General features: G+C 38.6%; 1 protein-coding gene across 3 annotated transcripts in view; it reads left to right on the top strand.

The window, feature by feature from the left end:
- The window catches only part of KDM4C (lysine demethylase 4C), a 247,985-nt gene that overhangs the window by 223,940 nt on the left and 9,126 nt on the right, over window positions 1–14,919 (top strand). For all 3 annotated transcript variants that reach the window (XM_057377991.1, XM_057377992.1, XM_057377993.1), the window contains exon 19: window positions 283–453. In XM_057377991.1, coding sequence (XP_057233974.1) covers window positions 283–453 — 171 coding nt within the window. The remainder of the gene's footprint in view (window positions 1–282; window positions 454–14,919) is intronic.

The following is a 14,919-nucleotide window of genomic DNA, read 5'->3' as shown; positions in this document are numbered from 1 at the left end:
ATGTCTTCAGGAAAATTCTACATAGTATACTACTAATAAAAATAGCATATTTTTCTAATTGTGTATTATTGATCTAATGCTGAGTAGTTATAAGGCATCAGGTGCAAAAATTGAGAAATTTGGTGTGTAAAAGAATTTATGTTATCATTATTAAATGGAATTAATTTGCATTTGAAGTTTTTATATTGAGTAGTGAGCTGTTGTCAATCCTATTTTTACATTGACAAATTTTTGTGTAAGCYGGTATTTAAATTTACTTTTAATTTCTTTCTTTTTTTCAAGAGAGCTAAAGCATGTGAGAAAGCCATTACAATTGGGCAGACAGTCATCACAAAACATAGAAATACACGATACTATAGTTGCAGAGTTACAGGAGTGACATCTCAGCTTTTCTATGAAGTCATGTTTGATGACGGCTCTTTCAGTTTGGATACTTTTCCTGAAGATATTGTAGTAAGTACTTTCTCAGATACCTATTCATTCTGGTTTGTTTCCTTGGATTTTGGTTTTGGGGTGGGGGTTTTGTGCTGAATTTGATTGTTTTTCTTTTTTACATTAGAGTTGGAAACTCTTGAACTGCTTCTTTTGACCTTGAGGAAATAACATCTTAATATTCAGTTCATGATTGTTACTTTAACTGCTGAGAAGGATTATTTTCTAATGGGCTTCCAAACTTTGGTTGTTCTAATTAGTCTTTGCCATTTGACCAAATGAATCAAGAGTAATCTTAGAAAATCTTTTAATTAAATAAGAAATATTTATTTAATAAAGGATATGAGAGTGGGAATTCCATGTATCCTTCTCTGTCACTTAGAGATAACTAGTAAAAATTCCTTGCAGAATAGAAAACTTCTGCTGTAATGTGAAGAATAGTTCTCAAGAATCTGCTCTAACAACTTGTTTATACTTCCTGATATTTAGTTTGTGCGATTACATTATTAATGATAAAAATCATTAGGGAGAAGATAGTAGTTTATCTATATATAGTGTAGTTTATTACATTTTCAAAAAGCAACTGAGATTTTGATTTCCCTTATGCACTTACGTAAACTACCATGTTTCTCATAACTGGTAAGGACTACATTGTGCACTTGGCACATATGAACAAAATATGCAATTGRAGAAAGATTCTGTTTTCCTCCATGTTTGCATGGAATATGTTGGATGTTAAGCTTTGTGATGTTCTCTGAGTACCCTTTGACATCTTTCTCATTATGTGACTCTAATCCTTGTTAACCTTCATGAACCACTGAATGTTTTCTGTGCTAAGCCAATACTTTTTTATGTGCTTCCTAATAATAATCTCTAAAAKTTAGAGCCTCCAGGGAACTTTGGTATGCAAAAGTGCTGTTTGTTGCAAGAYCACTTTTCATTTAGCCATGTTCCGTATGCAGAGGGGGAAGAGCCTGGCTTACGCAGTGGTGCCAGAGAAATCCTACGCTTTGCAGCTCAAGGGATACAACTCCTAGGAGCCCTCCATATTTTTGTGCTGTGAAAATCTCAAAGCTCTTCTGCTTTCTGCAGGCCTAATGTTTTCTTCAAAGTAACATTAACTGACAGATATGTCTGTGAAAATTGTATTGTTCTTAGAAGCATCTTAGTTATTGAAATGTCTGGTGCCTTTTGAAAGTCAGGTATTTGAAAGGATACATTTCAGATCAGTGTATGGGGATTGAGCTGTTTACCTCCCACTGGTCTGAATAGATGTCAGTCAGCAAATCTCTCTTACATGTCTTTGAGAATTTGTCCTTTAGTGCGAAACACTCCAAAAGGCTCCATTAATGAACAAAGACACTCTGATTTAAGATGATCAAGACATTAAGTAAATGGGGCTGTATTGTTATTAGAAATCTCACTTTTGTGAATGTCTCCATCAAGGATCTGGTATGGCAAAGATGAGGAACTGCTTCTTTTCTTAGTGGGGGAGTCTGATCTGGCACTAAGAATCAATATAATCAGGTCTGGATATGCCTCAGTGCTTCTCATATAGTGGATGAACAACATATAATTGTTTGATGGAAACACCAAAAGAAATTCACATTCCTTAGAGAAATCTTCTTGTGTTTTCATTAGACAATATACCTGCAGCAGTTACTGGAACTGGGAAAAAAAAATGTTTTTTCTTCTTCTCAGAAACTTACTAATCCATGCAATGTGCGTATCAGGTGTTAGTGCCGCTGGGAGGACTTATTCATCAAATCTGGTGTGAAAGCAATGTTGCTGCCTATTGAAGAACTTATTTTTCTAATCTGTTTTCACTTTTCAACTAGCTCACAAAGATAGCATGAGCTTTTTGCTCTTCCAGTATGTGCTGAATTCACTACATAATTCAGCTCAGCTCACAATAGATCAGAATTCCAATGTTCTGACACAGTGATTTATTTCTAAGGAGGAAAATAGGAAGCAGAGAAAGTTCAGTCTCGAAACTTCGTGAAACTCTGCATTCAGTAGCAACCAAATCAGGATTTACATTGTTCTCATATGTATTTCTCTTGGTTTGTGTTAGCATTTACTGAATATGTTAGGTGGGGAATTTGTAAGTGTGTTAGCTATAGACACAGATTTTTTTAATTCAAAATTATTTATTATTTGGGTGTTACACTGGATTTCTTAGACTAATCACTCCTCAATTACAGGGTTTAAACCTGTAAGTTAACTGTTTGATGCATTAACCAATTCATTTTCCTTCAACCAAGAAGGTGTAGGACTTGTAAAGAAGTATATGGGTACAGTATTCCTGGAAGCAACAGGAAGACAAATTCCTCTTGTAATTCAGGGAAGGACTGCAGTAAGGGGGATAATACATGATACCTTAAAGGAGGTGCAGTTAGTTTAACAATGCATGCACACAGCTAGGGATTACATATACTTCAGTCCTGAGTAACTGCTACCAGGAGGCAGCATGTATGTGGGCAACTTGCCACTTCTTGAAGTATTATTGATACTCTTTACCTTGTCAAACAGACCCTAGCTCAKCACCAAGAACCATACTCCTCTGCTTGGTAGGCTGGATGTCAGTTCACAGAATATGCATCAGGAAATTTTTCCGTTCCTTGGTCTGATCATTTAGGGATGGTGTCCCACAATTCCTTTTTTCTTTTTCTTTTTTCTKTTGATAGCTGATGGACATGCCTGCACTGGTTTATCTTAGAATTTTGATGGAAATTAATATTCTGGGTATATAGCTATATATATACCTTGTTTCTGTATATATGGTGGCTGTCAGTATACCTTATATACATATATGTGTAAGATATGGGTGATGTTGTTCCCACATTACATTATTGAAATCATGGCAGTACAGGAAGGCTTTGCAGGATGTGTATTTGGGGGAGACAGACCACTATATTACATTGCTTGCAAGGAAGAACACAGATAATTGAAGARTGAAGCATGCTTTGAGTCTGTTTAAAGGTCTGAAAACAGGAGAGCTGAGCACACACCTCCTGAAATGGTAAGCATCCTTTCAGGCATGTGCCCCATTAGGTGCTCTGGTTTTTGAGTGACCAGTTTACAGAGAATTGTTTGATGTCACAGTTTCACCTTGTGATTATCAATAAAACTAGGTGAACAAAAATGAGTGTTATTGCTACCATGATATAATCRCACTGTGTTTAGGTTTACTAGTAAGTGCATAAGTGTTGGTGTTATCCATTGAAAAGAAGAAGTTGCTTTGTGGACATTCATGTCCACAACCCAAAATAAACTTCACTTACTAAAATCTSTAAATTGAATAACATGATAACTTATGGAATGCTGCTATAATTATTCCTTATAAAGTGTTTTTGGAAGGACAATTGGTCCTACATTCGGGAGCTATGGTAATTTTCTGAGGTTCTTATAAAATCCTAAAAGCTTCCTCTTTAAAAAATATGTATTAATTCAGATTAAGATATTCAGCTGTCAGAAGCAGGAATGAGATATTATTTTTCACAGAATCAAGTAGGTAAGAAAAGACCTTTGAGATCATTGAGTCCAGCCGTTTACTAACACTGCTGAGGCCACCACTAAACCATGTCTGTAAGCACCACTAAACCGTGTCCATAAGCACCACCTGTGCATGTTTATTAACTGCAGCTAGGTCTGTTGACTCTCTTCCCTGGACAGCAAGTCCCAGGGCTTGATAACCCTTTTGATGAATGTTTTCCTCATTTTCAATCTAAACCTCCTCTAGGGCAACCTGAGGCCATTTTCACACATCCTGTCACTTGTTGTCCTAGTACAACAGGCTTCCCCCACCTCGCTACACATACTTTCAGGCAGCTATAGAGAGTGATAAGGTCCCCCTGAGTCTCCTTTTCTCCAGGCTAAAGAACCCCAGCTCCCTCAGCTGTTCCTCACAGGTCTTCTGCTCCAGAGCCTTCCCCAGCTCCATTGCCCTTCTCTGGATATGCTTCACTACCTCAAAGTCCTTCTTGTAGTGAGGGGCCCAAAACTGGACACAAGATTCATACTCACCAGTGCTGAGTATGGGGGGACAATCCCTGCCCTGGCCCTGCTGGCCACACTGTTGCTGATCCAGGCCAGGACACCATTTGACCTTGTACAAACCTGGAATGCTGCCTGGAGTTGTTGTGACCCATTACTTGGCTTTGTTGAACTTCGCACCCTTGGCCTTGGCCCATGATCCAGCCTGGCCAGATCCCTCTGCAGAGCCTTCCTACCCTCCAACAGATCAGCACTCCCACCCAGTGAGGTATTCTCTGCAAAATGACTGAGCGCTCATTTTACCCCATTGTCCATGTCATCAGTGAAGGTAGTAAACAGACTGGCCTCAGTACTGAGCCCTGGGGAACATTACTGATGACCAGCTGCCAACTGGATGTGGCTCCATCCACCACCACTCTGCCTTCAGGATGGCTTTTTACCCAGTGAGCAGTGTGCCTATCCAAGCCATGGAAAGCCAGTTTCTGCAGGCAGATGTTTCGTAAAATGTCATCAACGGCTTTACCAAAGTAAACAACACATACACCCTTCCCTCATCGACTAAAGTGTCACCCTGTCACAGAAAGAGATCCTGTTGGTCAAGGAGCACCTGCCTTTCACAAACTCCTGCTGTCTGGGTCTCATTACCTCATTGTCTTTTATGTACTGTGTTATGACACTCGGGCTGATCTCTTTCATGACTTTCCCTGACACTGAGGGAAGTGCCATTTTCCCTAGCACTCAGGCTGACAGGCCTGTATTCCCTGAGTTCACCTTCTGACCCACCTTGAAGATGGGGGTAACATTTGTCAACCTGTGCCAAGTTAGCCTGACCTTCTGGTAAATAGTGCAACGTGGCTCAGTGAGCTCTTCTACCCACTCCTTCAGTGCCCYGGGTAGATCTCCCCAGTCCCTTAGACCTGTGTCTGTCTGAGTGGTGTAGCAGGTTGCTGACCATTTCCTCTTGAATTGTGGGGCTTTGTTCTGCTCCCCATCCCTGTCTTCCAGCTCAGGGAACTGGTTCTCACAGCACAACTGGTCTTGCTATTAGAGAGTGAGGCAAAGAAGGCATTCAGTGCCGCCCTTTACTCATTCTTTTTTATTGTATTTCCCCTCAGCTTCCGGTTAAGAATGGAGATTCTTTTTAGCCCTCCTTTTGTTGTGAATGTGTTTATAGAAACATTTTTCATTGTCTTTTATGGCAGTAGACAGATTAAATTCTAGCTGAACTTCGGCCCTTCTAATTTTCTCCCTGCATAACCTCACAATATCCTTGTAGCCCTCCTGAGTTGGCTGCCTCCTCTTCCAAAGGTGGTAAATTCTCCTTTTTTTCCTGACTTTCATCTAGAGGTCTCTGTTCAGAGATAATTTCAGGTCATTTTTATGTGTGTCATGTTGCGTGACACATTTTCCTTGATTTTCTTTTTTGCCGACCAGTTTTTTTAAGTGGAAGTTACCTTACCTTGGGCAGAATTCAATCATGAAAAAAGCACCACCAAGCAGTGAACATTTTAAGATATCAATAGTGATACCTGAATCCTTAACAGAATTTTGTTGATATTTATTGCAAGTACCTCTCCCATCAGTGGACCCAAAAAGCCCTCAGTGTGAAGAGAAAATGAGGAGATTAAACTCTGTCTTTCTGTGTTTATCAATACTTTAAATTTGCCATTGTCAAGAGACGGAGCAACAGGGCTATTGAGAGCTCTGATGACCAGAGTATTTCACTGAAATCATCACAAAGGCTGCAATTTCTTACAGTGTGCACCTAGATTTCACTACATCAAAAATTGTTATCCCCTGCTTTCTTTGTAAAAAAAACACAAAAACAAAAAAACGCACAAAACACACAAACAAGCAAAAAAAAAAARGRAAAAAAMCACAAAGTAGCACATTTTAGTAACTAGTATTTGAAGGAGAAAAACCTGCCACTGTGATAGTGTCTTGAGTTGATTTTTGTGCCAATTTTGTTCTGTATTCCTTTTCCGTTGGCATGTACGCCCAAAAAAGGTGTTTGCACCTTTAAATGTAACGCGGAAGAAAGAGCGGGGGCTGCTGGGAAAGGCAGCGCGGGCAGTTTAAGAGCCGGCGTTGCCACGCAGCTGGGGCTTTTCTCGAGCTCCGCTCTCGCTTTGCTTATCGCCGTGAGAGTCCTTTTTGCTCGCGGTGTGCAGCGCAGTTACATCGTTGCAGTTTCGGCTGGTTCGGGTTTGTTAGCTTCCACGGCTTTTTCCTCGAAGAGATCCCCTCTGCATCTCCTGCRATCCTACTCCTGGAGCAATCCAGCCGGGAGAAAAGCCGCGCGGCTCCATCTCATCTGGGATTCCGGAAGCAAACCGGGCTGGCAGCAGAAACACACCGAGCCCTCTGATCCATCCACAGGAAAGAAAGGACTGTGGTACAGGTTTTTTGGGTTTTCTTTTTGCCACTGTTACGAGAACGGCCACGTGGGTTTTTCTTTTGTTTCTTTTCCCGGGGACGGAGTTGCCATCTTGTCTGCGCTGCGTGGCGAGTTTTATTTTTAATATCTAACGATTACTCTTTATCTGTGTCCTGTGGGCACTGTGTTTAGTTAGTAAAACTACCTTTTTTCTCTTCACTTTTTGCCCAGCATCTATTTTCTTGTTGGTGGGGAAAAAATTATCAAATTTATTTTCATTTCAGAGGAAATGTTTCTCTGTAACGTTTTTCTCTGAAAACATTGTCTCAAAACCGAGACAGATAGCAATGTCATTTAAGAAGCTGTTATTGAAATAAAGCCCTAACAATAACCCACAAATTTTTTCAATGTGGGGCCTTTTTGCAATCATCTACTGTTCCAGGCAACAAATTTTCACTTCATATCCTACAAAATCATGAAATAAAACGTTTGACATTTCATGATCCACAATCTATTGGATACACATATACTCATACTGGATACACATATACTCTATACACTGTGTGTGTAAAGCTGCCAGTTATCCTATCTGCATTGAAGATTGTGGACTTAGTGAGGTTTTGAATGATCCTTCCTGGCCTAGACATCTTTTGAAACTACTTAGGCATTTATAATCTTGATAATTACCTGAGACGAGGTGAACTAATTGGGGTAAATTACAGATTAAGGAGTTGGGCTGAATACAGATTGTCCCAAGAATAATATTATTAGACAAATGAGAGACAGAACAGATTTACTTCATCCTTCTTTGAGRTGCAGAAGAAATGGTATTTAGCTGGACAGTTCTTCAAAAATTATTTCCTCCAGGCCAGCTAAAGGGAATATTGGTAGAAAGCGATAATGTGCCATTATCTTGATGAGACTTTTGCACATGCAGATTAGAAAAGGTAGCTCCCTTTTGAGAGCTGGGAGTGTCAGTGCTCAGGATGTAGTCTCAAGAACAGAATCTTACTTGTTTTCAAGAACTCCCTAACATCGTTGTGACAACTTACTTTCACTGGTGCAGGAAGTGTGTGTCTACAGATGTGGCACTCAGTCAACTTCTCAGAATCTGTTACATTAATACATTTGCAACTGCTCTTGAAAAACCAAACTACTTGAAAAAATAGACCTTTGGAAATACTGGGCTAGCTTTTGTAAGTCTTGAGAGTCCATTTAAAGTTCACCTGTATCTAAAAAAATAGAAATTTTGCTTCTAGCCCTAGTGATTCCCAAGGGATGCTGTTTCTTGTGCAACTCTGTCCTACAAAGAGCACATATATTRCTTTTCTTCTATCAAACTTGTCTGACACTAATTGACAAGACTCCTGACTAAGTTTCTTTCATTTTTTCCTACTGATTTCTCTTCTGTATACCTTTCTCTCTTTATGTCCTCTGACAACTCTTTTCTGCTTATCTAGTGGATCTGAAAGATTCACTAGACTGCTGGCATGCAATAATAGCTTAGTGTTCAAGTTTTATTATAATGGCATGCAAATCTGTAACAATTGGTAAGGAAGTTAGAACGGTTGAATTTGGACATTTTCTGGGCAATCTACAGATCCTGGCATACTCCAGTATCACCATCAGCAGCAATTTCTGATGATGTGAAATAGGAAAGTAATGCATTTCTGAATACAGCAAGAGGCTAGACTGTGTTTGGTATAAGCTTAGTCAAAAAGTCCTGAGAATTGTTTGTGTGATGTGGGAAAAGAGACATAATGAATTGTAACGGATTTAGCAACTTTCTAAAAAGGTTCTTAACTGAGACCTTGAATCTATAAATTGAATAATGTGCAATTCGTGTTGGGCTGGTACAATTATTTTTCGCAGCAATACAAAATTGGTGTGTAATTGAACTTACTACTTGGCAAGTTGTATGATATGATCATTGACAGTCAATTCTGAAAAATTTTGAAAAACAAATTTAAGAGCTACAGGACATGTCTCAGAAAATAATTAGATTTCCAAGTTCAATGGATTTATAGAAATTGTGGGGGTTTTTCACAAAACAAGGATTTTGCATTCTTTTTCTGTGAAATATTCCAGTAAGTTAAATATCTATATATATTTTAAAGAATTTACTTTGAGTTTGTATGAACAGGGAAAATTTATTTTAAAACATTTTTGTAGTTGTGAATTTTTGCAGTAGATTTATAAGWGCTTATATACAGAATGCTATGATTTTTACGTGTGGATAATTGTTGGCATCTTCTGAACACTAACACTAATTAATTCCTGCCTTCAATACTGGTCTTAATAAGTTGAAACGAAGCTATTTCAAAAGCAAAAAAGCAAAGACAAAGTACTAAGACTGCAGAATGAAGGACTTTWTTCCACTGTTTAACTCTTGAAGCTACAAAGCATGAACAGATGCAATAGTCTTATTTTAATCTAAAATTTATTGTACAGTACTGTAATTGTATTGATTTAAATTAGTTATTTTCACTTCTGGCTCTTGCTTTTTTATTCCTATTACAGCAGAAAGAAAGGCAACTTAGTAGATAAGCATAAAAAATGAATATAGAATAGGTTATAGGCAAATTAAAGCCTGAAATGTGAGTATTATCTTTATGCCATTTCCTTGGAGAATAGCCTTTTCACTTTATGATTGAATGCCTTATGGATCCTTATCAATAATGATGTTAGATGAGTTGAAGGCAATGCCTCACAAGCCAGCAGGAGAAACAAAATGGAAGATATATCATTACTTTGCAGTTCATGGTAAGATGGCTGACTTTGCAGTGAGGCAGGTGAGAGACAGAAATGTATTACATTGTTTCTTGTGTTTGAAAAATGAGTGTGTGTCCTTGTCTGGGACCACATTARTATAGCTGTGATGAGCCTATGGAGCATGGTGAAATCCCTGGAATTGCACAGGTCCCATTGAGACAAGGTGAGTCTGCTGGGATTGGGATAGGAGCTTTACTTCACTCCCATCTCTTTTCTGAGGTAATCCAGGAACTGGAGATTTTTTTTCATGTGTAAATTTACACTATCATTGTGCAGAAGCACAAAATTTCCAGATTTACCAGGGGACAGTGGAGGAAGTGTTGGAAGACTTGCATTTCCTTTGGGTGTGTGTGTTGCATCTTGAGGAAGGGGCAGGAGCAGCACATGAGCTGGTCTTTGTACTCATCTGACTGTAACTGATTTACTGGGAGCCAGTATGCTCCAAGTGGGCAGGATACGAGACAGGAGTGTAGCATTCACTCTCATCTGATTTTAATGTAAGCACAAGCTAGGACTTTCTGCTTCACTACTGAAGCCATGTTCAGCTGCCTACTGCTGACACTCAAATTTGTCCCATAAGATTACACTGTACCCCTTAGTGTCCTTTGTGTTCCTTATTGTGATACCAGTACCACCCTGGACATTCTAAATTGCATTCTGCAGTGTAGCTTTGAATATCTTCTGGGCGATTCTGTGTCTGTCAATTAGCATTATGCATAAATTTGTGTTATTAATACTTTGCTGAAAGCCAATGCAATGGTTAAAATAGTAACTTTATAAGGTGGATAGAAAGTAAGGTATTTTTAGATTTATTTCAGAATGTCCAATTGGTGTTGCAGTTTTCTTTGGTAAAAGGATATATTCATTTTGTAGAAGAACATTCAGTAATATTTTAAAGACAACACATTATACATACATTCAAAGTATTTTTATACTCTCTTTCTGCGATTCAAGGCTAAATTTGTTGAATTACAGTAACTGTTCTGTTAATCTTGTGATTTCACTGAATTTATACCAATTCAAACCCGGAACTGCACTCCTGGGAATCAGGCCTTCTCTTTCAAATGCTAATGCACTGTGTAAATTGCCATTCCTGTTTAGATAAAATTCTGACTGTGACAAATTAGCTACCACTCTCTTTCTCATTCAAATTGTCTTGGAACATATGAAACCTAATTTTGTGTTTCTAAAAATTTTTGTCAGCTAGTGTATACTATCAGGTTCTGAAAGAAAAACACAATTTGACAATCTGTTGAGATCAGTGCTTGTTGCAGAGAGTTTCTACAATTGGTTTCTCCATTTGCACTTTAATGGTGTTGGTAGATATATTCAGTGTTTGCAGTTGTGATGTGGATTTGTCTGCATGGGCAGCTTTTTTTAATTGGAGGTGTTAGTTGTAACCACATTAGTCATGCTCCTTATGAAACAATCACCCATGAGCAGGACGGTGGAAGCTTAATCACTAGCACTCATGTTGAAAGTTAATATTTGCTGAAGGAATGTAGGCAGAGAAGACAATTTGCATTAAGTTCTTCTGCAGAATGGCCTTGGAAATGCTACTTCCTGACACTATGGCTACCCTGTGCTTGCTTCTGCACTCCCTCTTGTCCAACCATCTTCAGCTGCTTTCTGTCTGTTGGTACAGGGAGCATTGTACCCTGGCAGCAATGAGGCAGGATAGTACATTTAACTCAGGTCCTAATTTAAGGGGAAAATTTAGAAGCTATTCTTGCAGTTCAGCTGGAGTAGCCATTAGGACCATAGCTGTGCAAAAGTCAGATAACCAGGCCTGTAATTTCCCTCCTTTTTCAAGTTTTAAGCCTAGAGACTAGAAGCCCATTTAAAGTTTTATCAGTGAAAATCAGATATGTTGAGCATGTTTTGTCTGTGTTAYGAGAAATTACTGTCAGTTTTGTGATTAACACAGGAATACTCATTTACTTTAAATTGAACTGAATGTTCTGTGAATTCAGTTTGCTGTAAAGTGGATTGCAGTTTCTTAAATATAAGAGGACAGGGGTCTTTTGGAGTTTTCAGTTTTGAAGACCATGGCTTAATTTTAAGTTATTTTTCAGAAACCATGACATTTCTAGGATAAAAGTTGAAATGAGTCGATATTATATCTTGCTCCATGCAAATTGCAGTTAGATGGACTAATAGTAAAGTCTGAATTCTTCTTAGATATTTAGGCAAAGCAGGAGATGACAGAAAATGAACAGTTTCTATTTCTCTGATTGATTTTAACAATATTTATAAGTTTATGAGCAAAAGTATGATTTACAGTAAACATTATATGTAGGTACAGAGGGTAGAAGGCTAAGTTTACTGCAATTATAGAATCTGAGTTCTCCCTAGTCAGTCTTTTCAATATCTGCTTCTCTTTGATCTTTGTAACCTCAGGGCTAGATTATGAGCTTACAGTCTGCCAGGAGGAGGATTAAAATATTGTGCCATGGTCCCTCTGCAGCAGGGATAGAACAATATAGAAAGGATCTGTTTCACCAGGGATATTGTGGGGTTGAAGCCAAGCTTCTGCTTACCTCTGCCTTTTGCTATTCCATCTTGCCTAATTGCATGGACAAGAGCATACYGGAATTTGGAAGAGCTTTCTAGTACAGAAAGATACAGCAGCACAGTGAAATGGATTCTTTCACAGTCTTTCTGGAAGACTGCTGTTGAGTGATTGGAATATGTCTTCCTGGAGGGTTTTGGTTTCATACGGTACAAAAATACAGAGTGACTTTGGAAGATGAGAAATACATTCGACTAAAATAATTGTTACAAGCATTTCTTTTAAGCTAACATTTGAACCATCTTTAACTCAAAGCATCCCAGGAAAAGTAACCCCAGTCAGGTTATATGTATTTTTATTTGATTCCATAACCATTAGGTGAAATAATTTATTGAATTTCTTCATGTTTTGTTCTGTTGCTACATTTATTGTGCTATACAGCAAAAAACAGGATTAGATGTACTAGGTAACAGAACCTGTTGCAAGAGCCACACTTAACCACTTTCAACTGTRTTATTTATGTCAGTTACACCATCAATGGCATTTGACAAGAATTTCAATAAACAATCAGGCATTTTGTTCCTTGTTTTGGAAACAGCGAATCAGGCATTGAAAGCCAGGAGTGCCAAGGAGATGCAGAAATGTTTGTTAAGTGACGTAGAGAAAAGTACTGTAATTTGAATACAATTTTAACAAACAAAAATAATTTATTTTGAATATAGTCCAAACAAGAGCAATTTGAAAAATAGCAAAGCTTAGTGTTGTGTCTGCCAGTTAAACAGATAAATGGTTCTGTTAGTGTTGAGGAAAACAAAATGGTAGCTCCTGAGGTTGCTCATGGGATTGAGATTGCTCTGGATGAAGCAACACACCCCTGAAGAAAGAGGTGCCAGCCTGAAGAAAGAGGTGCCAGCTGATTTGTTTGCTCTCTTAGTTAATGGTTGATGAGAGTTGACTGCTCTGTGTTATAGATTTTGTAAGTCAACCCCATGGGAAATGGGTGGAAGAATATTGTTGGTATGGTAGGTTTGAAAATTGTTTTACTAGTTCTAGAAGAAAGAAGTTCAGGAAAAGAGGAGGCTATTCTGCCTGTCCAGAATTTTACTTTAAATTATGCCATTTGATGAATGTAAACCTCAGGTTTGTAAACAGTGATATAAGAAAAAGCTATGCTTTTTCAGATGATTTGGTTGTGAATATGAGTAATCTTCAATAGGGATCCACTTGCAGAGAATATTCACATTTAATACTCTTTACCATTAATTTAGTCTTCTTCAACACCTTTAAAAGTTGTTGGCRTTATCTTTTCCTACATAGAAAAAGAGATCTCAATCTTTATTGTATTGGGGTTTTTAATATATGTGAATTTTTAGGGGTATGTTCAGGGAAATGTCTCAGGAATATTCATCAGCTTTAGCGAAAGGTGTTCAGACTTGCTGCTTATGGACTGTGTATGTCTTTTACCTTGTTGCCAATGTTTTATCCCTCTCTCCCTTAGTAAGCCCACGGTAAGAGCACAGATATGAGAACTGGGTTTACTAATCTCCTGCTCTGATCTGATCAAAATGAGTATCGATTTTGTTCATCCTGATAAGAGAAGTTCTACAGAATGCTTATGCAAAACCATGAGGGGAAGGCAAAAGCAGATTTTAAAACAAGCGCACTAGTCTAAGTTACCAATTGCAGGATCAAGTTGGGGATCTTCGTCATGGCAATTCATCTGTCCTCTCTTGAGTCAGRGTAGGGTCACATAATCTGAATCATTAACAAGAGCTGGGTGATTTGATTGCATTGACCCCTGATTTAAATAGACAAGTATTGGTGTTTTTCTAKTAGAATATTATTGTTTTCTGCAGCAGTCTCCTCTAAAAGATGTCAATGATCACATTTTCCTCTTTTCAAACAATTCCTTCAGATACAATGACCAGTGTCCTCCCGAACAATGAACCAGACCACTCCCTCTGGCACATTCACAAGGAACCTTCTCTCCCCGGAAAAGAGTCGCTTTCCCTGTGCCCAGCAATGACATGAGATGATATAGAATAATCTCTGGACCCTACCCATGCCCCCACACAACTACTGCAAAAATTAACCCTGTCCTGCCAGAACCATCTGGGAAGGCTGGTAGATCAGCCAGGCCTGATGATTTGCCTTTAGGAAAACCATGCTGGCTGTCTTGGATCACTTTCTTTGCTTGCATGTTTCTTAACATTTCTTCTGTGAGGATCTGCTCCACGATCTTCTGGAGCACAGAGCAAGGCTCAAATGTCTGTATTTCCCCATCTCTACTTTCTCCTCATTTTAGAAATAAGAATGATGCTTCCTTTTACAATCACTAGGAGCATTGTCTCACTTCTTGGAATTTTCAAATATGATAGAGRCTGGCTTGGGAAAAACACCAACCAGTTCCCTCTAGGTAGCATATCACCAGCCCCCACAGACTTGTACCTATTCAGTTTCATGAAGTGGACACAAACTTGTGCTTTGCTTTACAGTGGAAAGAACATTGCTCCCTCAAGCCTATCTAGAGTTTTAGGGGTAGATACTTATTTCTAGTGTGGCTCCTTTGGACCAAACCTAAAAGAAGTCAAAGGCTCTTAAAGTGTAGAGCCTTTGACTTGTACAGTGGTGGGGGAAGTTAAGAGGATGAAGCCACACACTTCTCAGTGGTGTGGTATGCCAGGGTGAAAGACAACAGGTACCAACAGAAAATTCCTCAACACAAAACTTCCTTTCACTTAAGAAAATTCCTTTTCACTGTGAGGATTGTTGAGTGCTGGATTAATGGTGCAGGGAGGCCTTGAAGTATTCATCTTTAGAGATAGCTAGT

Source organism: Malurus melanocephalus, unplaced genomic scaffold (assembly GCF_030028575.1).
Source record: "Malurus melanocephalus ecotype Western Australia unplaced genomic scaffold, MMel_1.1 scaffold_337, whole genome shotgun sequence".
Lineage (NCBI taxonomy): Eukaryota > Metazoa > Chordata > Aves > Passeriformes > Maluridae > Malurus > Malurus melanocephalus.
Note: the sequence above shows the minus strand (reverse complement) of the source record. Positions and strands in the feature narration are given on the sequence as shown.